The sequence below is a fragment of the Ovis canadensis genome, chromosome 19, assembly GCF_042477335.2.
Source record: "Ovis canadensis isolate MfBH-ARS-UI-01 breed Bighorn chromosome 19, ARS-UI_OviCan_v2, whole genome shotgun sequence".
NCBI classification, from domain to species: Eukaryota; Metazoa; Chordata; class Mammalia; order Artiodactyla; family Bovidae; genus Ovis; species Ovis canadensis.
The window spans coordinates 63,803,958-63,816,924 of NC_091263.1; the positions used below are offsets into that span (position 1 = coordinate 63,803,958).

General features: G+C 60.3%; 1 protein-coding gene across 8 annotated transcripts in view; it reads right to left on the reverse strand.

The window, feature by feature from the left end:
* The window catches only part of TEX264 (testis expressed 264, ER-phagy receptor), a 31,306-nt gene that overhangs the window by 2,879 nt on the left and 15,460 nt on the right, over positions 1-12,967 (reverse strand). For all 8 annotated transcript variants that reach the window (XM_069561099.1, XM_069561093.1, XM_069561095.1 and 5 more), the window contains one exon: positions 1,033-1,201. In XM_069561099.1, coding sequence (XP_069417200.1) covers positions 1,033-1,201 — 169 coding nt within the window. The remainder of the gene's footprint in view (positions 1-1,032; positions 1,202-12,967) is intronic.

The following is a 12,967-nucleotide window of genomic DNA, read 5'->3' on the forward strand; positions in this document are numbered from 1 at the left end:
GGTGCTCCCCTTCCTGCCCTGGGGACTGCCAGGGTCTGCTGACCTTGTGCCACGTCCTGGGCCCACAGTAGGGGCGCTGAAGAGTGTCTGCCAGGCGCTACCAGGCGGGTGGGAGCAGTGCCCCATGGAGGTAATTAAGTGGCAGATGAAGTTAACTGTGTTGGACATGGCCCCTAGGGAGTGAAGACAGCCTCCCGATACCCGCCCCTGCTCGCGCCGACACATGTCTCTCAGGGTGACCTTGGCTATTGAAGACTGGATGGACAGAGGGAGCCTCCCAGAGCAGGAGGGGAAGAAGGCAGTCACTCCTGGTCCTGCGCCACTCCCACAGGTCACGGACAGCCAGGTTCCCACAAGGCTCCCAGCAGGGCCGAGGCTGAGACCCTCTAGACCACTTGGGATGTTACCAGCAGGCCCCCTGGCCTCCTGGGGACAGCCCAGGGGTAGGCTGAGAGCACGCAAGCCACTTGGTGCCCGGGCCTGGGGTAGGAGGACTCGCTCTGGTGGAAGGGGCGGGGGCTTGTCTCCTGTCTCCCTCTGCATGCTCTCTGGCTCCTCTCTGAAAGGGACAAAGCAGCTGGCTCCGGTCAGGGCCCAGACCAGAGGGACACCGTGTTCCCCTCCTTACCTTCCACATCCAGGGTCAATCTCCCTTCTAATGAGCCTGACCCAAGCAATGCCTTTCCTGAGCAGCTTCAGCAATGCCCCCACCCCGCCATGAGCATCCAGCTGTCTGTGATCTGAGCTTCCAAGGGTTCTCCTGCTGCACCTGAAGGTGAAGGGAATCCAGGGCAGGATCTCTATCTTATCTGCATTGCCAGGGAAACGTGTGAAGCCACGCCTCCACGGATCCACGTGTCTAGGGACAGGCAAGTCTGCACATGGGGAGCTGCGTCCCTTCTGCCACCTCTGCCAAGCCAAGGTCTGGACACCGACAGGGCCACACAGCCAGGGAGGAGGCTCTTTCACCAGGCCCACACATCCAGGAGGGGGGCTCCAGGTGAGACCCCACCCTCACCCCCGACCCTGTACCTGTGCCATCCACCAGGGCGTCATTGGCCTCTGCAGGCCCCCGGCTCTTCCGCTCTGTCTCCTTCACCTCAGGCACATAGAAGTCTCCCTGCCGCGCCAGGGGGCACATGAAATAGATCTGGTCTTGCTGGTAGATCTCCAGCCGTGGATGGGCACACAACTTCCGCTCCTTGTTGGAGAGCACGAAAGGCAGAATGAGCCCTACGGGGCCTCTGATGTGTCCCCAGGTCGCCCCAGAAACCGTTCACTGTTTCCTCCCTCCCGGGGGGCTGGCTCCTCCTGCCCCAATCTCCCCCAAGTTCCAAATCTCTGCTGAGGGAGGCACCCACACAGCATCCTGTGGGCAGGGCCCACACCCCAGGGGGCAGTGCTCTAACGACCTGGGAGTCCTAGACAGGTGCTGAAAGGACTCAGGAGCCTGGCACTGCTAATCCTGGTACCAAAGGCTATTCCAGAAAGCACTGTCTCACAGAGCCTTGAAGCTGAGCACCCCAACTTCCCTAGGACAGGGACCCCAAAATCTGTGGCCCCAGGCACCCAAGCCAAGGTCTTACCTGCCAGACTTGCCATCCCTGGACCTGACCTCCTCTCTGCCCTGGACAAGGCTGTCTTACCAGCCAATGTTAGGGGAGGCCAGGGCCTGACTCTCAGGCCTCCAGTCCTTGCCCTTGCAGGCATGTTACGGACAAAGCCTGGACAGGGGCTCCAGGCCAGCCAAGCCCCTCTCCCACTCCCATCTCCCTGCCTGTTTAGGTCTATCCGAACCTCTGAGACTACTGGACATGGCTGGTTCCCACCCCTTCTCAGACCTGGGTCCAGGATTTCGGCAGAGGTGGCAGACCCTAGGCTGGAGGGACAGACAGGACAGGCGATCTAACACTGGACACTGCCTGACACCCCAGTGGGCTGAAACATCAGCTTATAGGCCCTAAGTGGAGTCAGGCAGTCCACTCCTGTCTGGACACAGAACCCAGAGCTCTGCAGCCCCCAACGCATGTGGAAGTGGCATGGACGCATGAGAGAGCTGCCCTGACACGGGCAGACACACCAGGACAGCTGCCCCCCTCCCTGCAACAGAGCACAACTACCCACCAAGACAACTGCGAGGCCCCTGCCCTGCCACTGCTCACCCGCCAACCTCCACAACATGGCTATTTATAGCACCCGCCTGGCTCTCACCATGAGCTCTGAAATGAGCCTTCCACTTAGCAGTAATGAGAGACTTACTGCCTGGTGGGGAGAAGCCTCTCCAGGACTCCACTTGTCAGCCTGCCTGGCCAAGCTTAGGCTTGAGGAACCCCTCTCAATTGAAGCAAGGGGAAACAGGTAAAAATGAGCCCCCAGGAGAGAGAAGGAAGGAAGGTTTATCCAGCCAGGGCCCTCAGCAACTGGCTGGAGGCCATGTGGGGGTGGATGTCCTGGCCCAAGGTCTAGCTGCAGCTCAGCCTGTGACTCCATGGAAGACCCGGACAAGGCCTTTCGTCCCAAGTCTCTCTGCACTCAAACAGAGTAGGCCACCCTAGCCCTGACGTGTCCAAGAGCACTGAAAGGAAGTCATTATTTTTAACAGTTTGGATCTGATCTTTTTGCTAACCTGGGTCATCTCACAAGTCCACGGTCCCAGCTCTTCCCACCTCCGAACACACCAGTGGCTGCCTCTGGTTTTCCACCCACCCACACAGCCACCCCAGCCCTGGTCTTCAGGAGGAGGGTGAACAAGGACACAGCATCAGGAATGAGGAGCTACCAGGCTCTGGAGCCCCTGAAATGCTAGCACTTGGGGGCAAACATGTGCCAAACCTGAACCCCTCAGTGTATTGGGTCACATCACCAAGGCCAGGGTCAGGGAGGTTCCCTGGAGAGGCCCAGGTCACGCCCTGGGAGCTAAAGGTAAAAAAGGGCCCCCCAAACCCAGTCGGGGCATGGCCTTCCCCAGCATGCCAGGCTCTGGGCATCAAAGGGTCCAAAAGGAAGCTGCCGAGTGGCCACCACAGCAGCAGACCACTTGGAGGCCGTCTCTCAGGGCTGGAGACAGCGGGCTTTGGGGGAGGCTTGCAGGAACCGAGGCTGTGGGCACCCAGAAACTCTAGGGACAGCCCTCGCAAACGCTCAAGCCACCTGCCGAACTTTCCTTCTGCAAGCGACAGGGGTGATAAGAGGGATCAGTGCCCTTTCCGCTCTCTCCTTGAGACTAGGCATCAGGGTGGGTAGCACCAAGCAGCCACCCTTGCCACCTGCTCTGCCAGCCCCCTCATTGGCAGGCGGGAGGCAGCTCTGTGGCTGTTCTGCGCATCTGCCTCCTCCGGAGAGCCCGGCTCTGAAGTTGCCTGGCTGTGGACAGCCCTGTTGCCATGGAAACTGCACCCTCCATCCTTGCTGTCGCCTTCATCTCAAAGCTCTCCGCGAGAACAGAGGAACAGGGGAGACAGAGGAGGGAGAGAAAACTGGCCTGGGGCTGGCCGGGCCTTCCTGCCCTGCCCAGCGTTCCCTCCTCACAGCACCCCACACAGAGCGCCAGCTGCCCAAGTCTGTCCCCAGGCCCCTGGAGGGGCAGCCTCATACTGCACCCAGCCCATTCCTACCCCTGCCACCTGGGGGTGGGGGGACCCTGGCCCTCCCTGCTGGAGAGAGGCATGGAGCTAATTAAAATCTCATTGACAGCTCAGCCTTAAATCATTTTAACACATGCCAGATCCTGTCAAAATTCAGGATCAGAGCAGAGAAGGGGCAGGAAGAAGGCAAAGGCACAAACTTCTAACCCAGGCCCAGAAGCAGGTGGAGGGGCTTAACTGTCCAGTAGCCTCTCCTCGAGACCCCTTTCCACGCTTTGCCCACTGACCAACAATGAGTCAGGGACAGAGGGTGGGGGCAGGACTGGCCAGATGCTCTGTCCTTAAGTGATCAGGCAGAGAGAACAAGCCCTTTCCCGCCCAGACATGGACAGCTTCTGCGAGACGAGAGGAGAGCCAGGGGCCAGCTCCCAGGTCCTTGCTGCACCACCCAGCGGCATGGCGATGACCTGGTGAACACTTGAAAATCATCGGAGGAAGGCAAGGCCAGCTGCCTCTCCCTCAGCCAGTCCCAGGGAGCCCTTGGAGAACTGACTGCCAAGGACACCAGGCCAATGCCACACTGGGCTGCAGAGAGGGGCCTGGATGGGCCTGGAGTCTTCCTAGCCCTAGGCTCACCCCCTCCCACAGCCCAGATAGTCAGAGGCTTGAGAAAGCATCACCAGGACAGGGGAACCTGCTCTGACCACTGAAGCCACTGGTCATGTGATGAGCCACTACCCAGGGCAACTCGCTCCCACACACAGACTCAAGGGGATCCTAACGCCTTGCTCCCAGGTGGGAGAGACTGAGGTGTCTACAGTTCTCCTCACCTAACAGGAAGAAGGCAACTATTCATGCCAAGGTGCCACCGGGAATGGCTGGAGACTGGATCTAGCATTCCAGTCCCTCAGACACATCTCCAAGGCCTCCCTCCCACCCGGGCCTTCCACAAACAGAAACTAGATGGGAGACGTGGGACACCACCCATAACGCAGGGATTTCCAGGAGACCTGTCATCAGCACTGCCCCCGCCATGCCTGCACCGGCATCACAGCCCCATGGGAAGCCGGCTGACAAGGGAAGGAGCAGCGTGCCAAGGTCACCGTGGCGCCACTGTCTCGGCCACCCTGGAACACTCCACATACTCCCTCCTCGCCTCAGGCTGAGCCCACAGCCCGGGGGGTGCAGCTCAGGCATCCTGCGAAAGAACTAGACTGGCATGCCAGGCCCAGGCTCCCCCCAGGACCCATACCGCCTCCCCGATGGTTCTTACTGAATGAGGGGAGGGAGGCGGGAGGAAGAGGAGGACCGGAACTGCCCTCACTTGGTGCTCTGCTCTCAGGCCATCAGCCTGTGCCCTGGCCTGGGCTCAGGGTGGGCAGCGTGTGGCGTGCAGAAGAGGTCAGGCTGGGAGCCGGGGAGGCAGGATGGGTCCCAAACCTGGGTGCCCAGAGCCTGGGTCTGCTCAGAGATAAGTGGCCTCAGATCCCCAAAAGGGCATGGCCATGGGTCATGCATCTCCTAGAGGAGCCCTAGGCCCAGAAATGAAGGAGGGCTGCTCTATCCACCTCCATCCCATCACTGCGCTCTACTTCCTGTCTCACTGGGGTGAGGGGCCCCGGGTCTTCCTGTTCACTGAGCGGCCCAGTCCGACCTGCCTCTCCACGCCGGTCTGGACAGCTGGGCAACCACACAGCCAGCACACAGCTGTTGCATCCCACTGAGGTGGCGGCATCTCTTCACTGGGTGAAGTCAGGCATGCTCATTTTTAATTACACAGACACTGACATGCAGCCGCCTGCACACAGCAGTCCCTGCAGGTGGGGGCTCAGACCCTGGAGGCCCCTTAGGCAGCTGGTCTGTGCAAAGCGATGCAGGAGGCGCAGCAGGGGCTGCGGCTGGAGCGTGGCACATTGTCATTATTCTGCCCGGGAACTTCTGTCAACTTCCCTCTCCCTGGATCCCTCTCATCCCCAGTGGGCCTTCCGACCACCTCTGGCCCAGAACCTAACTGTCTGGGGCAGAAGGTGACAGCAGGACACACTCCGGAGACCCTGAAGTGCTGACGGGGGGCCATCAGGAGGGCTCAGAGCTCTGCAAACGAGAGGCAAAGGGGAAAGGAATGAAGTGGGGCTGCTGGGAGCCACAGGACCGAGCAGGCACGAAGTGGCAGAAAGAGCTCCAAGCAGGTGCCTAGGGCCTCGGTCTGGCTATGGACAAATGGGTGGGTTCCCCCTCGGACTCAGTCTTAACTGTTTAGCTTTTGTGACCCCGTGGACTGAAGGCCACCAGGCTCCTCTGTCCATGGGATTCTCCAGGCAAGAATACTGGAGTGGGTTGCCAGTTCCTTCTCCAGGGGATCTTCCCAACCCAGGGATCGAACTCTTGCCTCTTGAATTGCAGGGGGATTCTTTATTGCTGAGCCACCAAAGATGTCTGGGTCTCAATCTGCCCAACTGTAAGATGAAAGAGTCTAGAAGAGATGATCTCAAAATAAGTGAGGAACTGGAAAAGAGTAAAAACCCTGCTACTTAAAGATAGGACAACTGTGCACCCGAAAACCTGAAGAAGAATCAATGGAGAAACTACCACAAATATTAAGTTCACAGTATTAACAGAAGCACAGCCCGTTTGTCTTTGCACTCGCCAGCTAGTTAGAAGACAAAACAGAAGCAAGAGATGAAGGCCCTCTTGGGGTAGGGTCTCCCCGAGGGCTGAAAGGCCCGCCCTGGCCCCAAAGGCAGGGGAAGGCAGAGGAGCCAGGCCTGGATGGGGCAGGAGTGTGGGGAAGACTGAAGACAGGGAAGGTGTGAGGGAGAGCGGGGCGCGGTGCCTGGCACCCCAGCCTGCTGTGCCTGCTGCCGCCACTGCCTGAAAACTTTTCATTTTCACCTCAGAGCCGGCAGCTTGCCATGCAATTTACACCTCTGCTCATATCCCTGCACACCCAGGCCCTGGCTTCCTGGGCAGCCCAGGAGGGGGACCTCAGCAGAGTGGAGACTAGGGTGACTGGGGTATGGAGAAGCCGAGGAGGGTGGTTCCCTCTAGGCAGGCATGGGGGCACAGGCCCTTACGCACCTAATACCTGGGTCGATTGGGAAGGCCCTGATCCACAGCCACACCCAGCCTTTCCTCAGGGTCCACATGGCCAATACTCAATCCCAGCTCGGCCCTACTCTGGCCTCCTGGGCCCTTGCGGAGCAGGAGCAGACGGCTGAGGAGTTGTGGGGGTGAGGACCCCCAAGGGCAGCTTGTGGGTTCAGACCTGGGATCCTACCACTCTCCTTTCCAATCTAGAAGGGGAGCCACAGCCTCCTAGATGACACTGCTGCTGTGGCAGGCTCCACAGCCCACCCCTCTCCGAGATCCCGCCGCTGTTTGCAGCATCTGTGCAGTCAAGGACCTTGAGCCCCGTTCGGCTTATGAGCCAATGAAAATGTTGCTGATTGATTATCTACCAGCGGGAAGGCTGCTTGGTACAGATGGAGCCGTGAAGTCAGGCGCCTGGGAGCCAAGAGCAACCAGCAAGTGCCAGGGGGAAGGACAGGTGGGCCACTGGGCACAGAGGAGTGGGGGAAAAGGGAGAAGCTAGCGGAGGAGAAGGCCCTGAACTTCTCATCTCCGACTGGCACCTCTGCTCACCTCTCAGGGAAGACCCTCTTTCTGGAGCCTTAGGTTTCCTGTCTGCATATCCAGACAGGCAGTTTCTCCTGGTCTGAGGGCTCCACTAAAAGGCAGAGCTCTTCTGCTGTGGAGGGACCTCCCTCCTTGGAATCTTTCCTCCTTCCTTGTTTCTGGAATCCCAAGTTCTCTGGAGAAGAGTAGAAGAATTCTTCCCTGGGAAAAGCCCATCTGCCTGAGGAAGACTGCTCTCCTGGGATTGCTGACGGCGCAAGCCCACAGCACCATCCAGACAAGCCTCAGCCCCCAGGGTCCTGCAGGGCTGCCAAGCTACCATATCCGAGCTGGTATTTCGAGAGCGGTGGCTCCCACGCCCGCCCCAGCAAAGGCTGGCTTTGTGCTTTCATTCCTGGGGTAGGGCAGTGGGGAGGGGTGAGCCAGAGAGGCTGAGGAACAGGTTCCAGGGCCCGGGCAGAGGGGAGAGCCTCAGCCTCCTGCGTGGGCTTCCCTACTCAGCATCCAGGGATGACAGGGAAGCCGAGCCCCCGTGTGTGTGTAGGGGGAGGTGGGGTGGAGGTCTCCTCCTGGCTCAGGGGAACCTGGGAATGGCGTCACTGCTACTCTCTGCTGAACTGCTGGTACTGAGAGTCTGACTGCAGCCTCTGACTCTTCCTCTCTCTCTCCCAGTGCTCTAGCCTTGTTCCAAAGCCAGCCCGGAAGCTGTCACTCATCTGCTCACATACCATTCGTGGCTCCCTAAACCCTGCAGGACCCAGCCTCATCTCTTGGGCCCAAATTCTTGCTCCTCCTCTGCACCCCAGCCACAGCGGATACACAAGCCACGCCCCCTCACTGCCTCTGCTTGGTCTGCCTTCCAACCTAGAGAATGCTACCCATCCTTCAAGGCTCAGCCCAAATTCCACCCTCTACCCCCGAAGGTTGCTTTGCCTTTCCCAGTGAACCCACCTCTCCCCTCCCCACCCCATGCCCCCGAGGCACAGCTAAGCGTTGTGGCTGGGAGAGATGGTGGGAGGAGAGCGTCCTGGGGGCTTACCCCTCAGCCCCTGTCCTGGTGGCACTGAGCTGCGCAGGCCAGCGAGCAGGTGGCAGGAGCATGGGACGCGAGCTGGCCTGGGAGCACCGGGAGGGAGCCTGGGAACAGAGATGTCGCCACCTCACTGAGGGCGAGGACGTGGCCCCAAGAGGCACGGCAGCAGCGCTTCCTGTGCCCAGAACAGCTGCCACGGTCTCCCTTAACGAGTCCCTGCTGGGCCAGTGGGCAGCCAGGCTCTTCCCGCCCCTGCTTCTGGCTCCCCCATCAGGCTCCTACATTGACAGCCTCGGCGGCTTACTCTGCCCACCAGGGCTGGAGACAGAGGATTGGGTGGGTGTGAGGCCACCGGGCTGCTATCCCAGGCCCACTCTGGGGACCACTCCCAGCGCAACCCAAGTCTGTGACGACTCCTCAGCCTCTTGGGCCCAGCCCCAATCACAGACAGGGCAGAGTGACAAAAGTCACGCAGCCATCCGCGAGTCTGTCCAGGGGAGACGCGGCCGCTGCTTCAACCCCCGAGCTGGAGCACCCTTCATTCCCCTGTCCTCAGTGTCCTGACTGGTAAAACCAAGGGGACGCTGGCTTTGACTAGGATCCTATGCCTGCTTCCCAGCTGGTTCCTCCATGGCCCAAACAACGCCACACAAAAGAGGGCTCAGTGAATAACTGTGGAGTGAGTGACTGAGCTGAGATACCAGGAGGGCTTTTCCTACTAAAAATAAGGCTCGGAAACCCTCCCACATTAGCTCAGCAAAGGTGATGGGCAAGGAAAGAGAGGACCCCAAATGCCATATCCTACGGGGGCTTCCTCACCTGGATTCCCACCGCCAGTAGCACCCTGCACCCTGTTGGTATTCTGGCCTCAGCAGGGACTCAAACTGCTCCCACCACTGACTCCCTCAAAGTCACCCGGACAGGTTGAGGGAAAACAAACACAGGCGATCTGGAGCCACTGGAGGGCCCAAGACTCTGACCACGCTGCTGGGAGGTGCCTCCCTGCCCACAGCCCAACAGGCTGACCACCTCTGCAGGCGCCCCACGGAGGCCCCCGCTTCTGTTTTCAGCTGGCCGTCCCTGGACACTGCCGGCCTCTCACCCACCACTTGAGTTCAAGCACAGCCCTTCTGGGGAGATCGCCACCTTGACCCTCCCCTGGGCTTCCTCCAGGTCCAGCTTCCAGCTCCCCAACAAAGTCCTCTTCTGGAAACCTCTGGCCCCCACCTGCACAAGGGATGAGGCCTGGCGCCTCCCAGCTCCACTCACACGGCAACTGCAGTGGAGTCCTCAGGATCTAGGGTGGACGTGTGGTTGGCTGGGGATGGTGGAGGCAGCTGCCCAGTGATGCAGACGGGGGTTTTCAAACCAGGCAAGTCTCAAACATCCTCCTCCAAAAAAAAGCTCAGGAGGTCATCTGATGTGTCAAACCCTGAGGCAGAGCTAGCCCAGCTGAAGCAGGTAAAGGTCTGAGTGCAGCCCCCACCCCTGGCTGCCAGCCGCGGGGGCACCAGAGCACAGCACTGAGGCTCCTGACCCCAGAACAGTTTGAGAACTGAGGTCTGCGGTCTCTGCTCACAGCTGTCCCTGGCAGGATAACCCCGTCAACCCAGCTATCCCAGGACTCTGCCACGAAGCTGCCCCCACTGGGGGAGCTCTCCTGCTCTGCCTGTCACCCTTGTCCAGGGCCCGCCTGCATTTCCCAGCCAAGCAGCCTCCACACAGACAATGCTCTGTCTCCCCAGATTCAAGAGATGAACAGACTTCAAAAGGACCCTCTCTTGAAAACTCAGGAAAAGCAGAGACCTGGGGAAGAGGGTTTGTGGAAAAGATCATACATCCTGTCGGAAGGAAGTCAGGCACAGGGGGCTTTGCTGGCCAGTCTAACATTCCCCGTGATCTCCTCGCCAGCCACAGACAGACAGGAGCCAAGTCTCAGTGACCTCACACACCATCCCACACAGGGACCCTGGGCCTCCAGCTCTGCTCTGGTCTGTTTCGCGTGCCCCAAGCATTCCTTGGACGCTCGTCGAGACTGGTCCCACCTGGAGGTGAGTTTTGAGACCTCTGTCTGCTGCTCTGGGCTGGCGTCCAGGGCCCACCCCTTCTGTAGCCTTAGAATTTTCAAGAGAGCTCAGTCCCCGCCTTCAGTTGACCGAGAACACTCGTCCTGGGCTCTGCGCAGGGTGTCCTCCTGCCCTGGAGGCTTACTAATTCTCTGGACTGCAGAGGAGTGGCCTGACAGAGCTGGGGCGTCTTCCACCAAGGGACCCCTCACACATGTGCTGCCCCAGAGTGCCTGGCCTGGGGCCCCAGTGGTTCCCGTGGAGGGAGGCAGAGTCTAGCTCCTACAGCCTGCCAGACTGCCAAGCTGGGAAAGCCTGGCCAGAGAGCCAGGGGCTTCCCCACAGACCACAGGGCTGGGATCCAGCTGTCCTTCCAGAACTCCCACAGAGGCCTGACAAGTGCTTCTCTCTGGGTTCCTCACAGAGACCCCCAGGACCTTGCTGTTCCATGGGACCAATCCTGTCCGCAGCTCAGAAACATCTCCCGCTGCCAGGACAGCAGCTACTCTCCACGCCCCATGTGAGGCTCTGGGATCACACACCTTCCGTCCTCGCCCGAGCCTCTGGGGAAGCACGTGAGGCTGCCTCCTCTGGCGGCTGCTTCCCTCACCCCTCCCGAAAGAGAAAGCCGACCGGCTGCTGTCACTGTGTTTGAAGCAACTCCGCAGCAGACCCAGCCTCCTCCAGAGAGAAGCCAGCCAGGTGGGGAAAGAAGACGTGTGCACACGTATGTGCTGTGTATACACAGACACGCGCGCGCACACACGCACACACACACACACAGTTAAAGGCAGCCAGCTGTCAGGGTAGGGAGAGTCGGAAGGGCCCAGAGTCTTCTCAGCATCCTCTCTTCTCTGGTTCCTGGCGGTCAGCAGGAAGAGGAGAGCTGTGAGAGAGAGCCTTACATTCTCTGCAGCCACCCAGGCTGAGAGTCACAGGGCCAACCCCCGGCCACTGCAGGCGGAGACCAACAAAGAGAACCTGCCCCTTCCTCGTCTTTCACCTGGCTTTGTTTCCCAGGATGAAAGATCAGGCTGAACACGGGGGCAGAGGTGACCCCATCCGCAGAAACCAGCAGAGCAGCTGGGCCGTGCCTCCGCTGTGGGCAGCCTGGCGTCTCTCTCTCTCCCCCAGCTGGTGGCCCAGCCCACACAGCACGCCTCACAGACATCCCTGAGAAGCCCCTTGCACTGCCCTGCACCTGTGGCTTCCGCATCCCAGGCAGGAGAGGGGATGGTACACCCCCTGCTGCCGCCCCAGCCCCAGGAACATTGAGTCGGGAGCACAGCTGACAGGCCCCCAGGAAGGCAGTGGTAGGAGGAAGGGCTTTCATCAAAGAGGTGACGTCAGAACCAGGCAACTTGTGAAGCTGTCAGGGGCCGGGAAACGTGGACAAAGGTGTCTAAAAATAAACCCCCGAAGCCAAGAAAAGGCTCTGGTAGCTGAGTGGCTCGCCACCACACCACATGCCACACGTCCTGTTCTGAGGTCCGGAACCCAGAAAGTCTCTTCCCAGGGGTGCTCTCCCAGACGGGCCCTTGAATCTGAGGACGATGCAGACAGGACCGGAGACACCGCACACCATCCCCTCCTGGGGACAAATGCTGAGTAGGCCTCGGGCACTGATGCCTGCCTTCCTGCCCTCACCACCCGCCAGCTCCCCCAGGCCCCCTCACCCTGCCCCGGGCCTCCAGCCCACCCCAGGCCCCTGCGCCCTTCTGGCTGGCACCCTCCAGCCCACAAAGGCGACCCTCCTCCGTCCTCCCCACGCCCCTTCCCCGCCACAGCAGCCCTCCTGCTTCTCTCCCCCGCCCTGCCCACCACGGCCACAGCTGGCGACCCCGGGGCGCCAACCGTTCGTTCCCCAGCCCTGACACAGACTCTCACGCCCCCTCCACCAGGGCGTGTCTGAGCTCCCACATCCATCGCCAAGGCCCTGTCTCATTTCCCGAGATGCTCTGGAGAACAACAAGCCACCAGGCTCTCCTCAGACCGCCAGGCTCACACTCCTGTCGACTCTGTCCTCCTGTTCTCCGACCCCGGCCACGCCGGCCATGCCCCCTGCCCAGCTGCTGCTGCCGCGGCCGTCCTCCGGGGCAAATGCTGTCAACAGGCGCAGGTCGCCAAACATATCCACCCTCTGTTCCTAACCCTCTGTGAACCCCAGACTCCACACATCACTGCCAACCCCACACCCCACCTAGGATGTCCCCCAGGCAGACCCCCCGACATAGCCCACAGAGCTGGTTGCCCCTCATCTCCTCCCTCCGCCTTTCTTACGTCAGCGGAGAGCACCCTACACGCTCACCCACCCACCCTGGCCAGAGGGGACCGCGGCGTGACTCTCCCACTCCTCCTCCCTCCAGTCCAACCCACCCACAATGTCAACAGTTCTACCTCCAAAACAGACTGCACATCTCCACTTGTCTGCATCTCCGCAGCCACTGCCCCAGCCCAAGCTGCCACCATGCACGGCAGGACTCGTAACAGCTTCAAGCACCTCCGCCTGGCCCCCACGAGCCACAACCCAGGTTCCGGCTGAACGCTGTACAGACTTCCCACTGTCTTTAGAGCAAACCCATGCTCTTCACCCTCGCTCTGCCGAGAACGTTCTTACCACCCCTCCAAGGGCTCTTCTAGGATTTTTG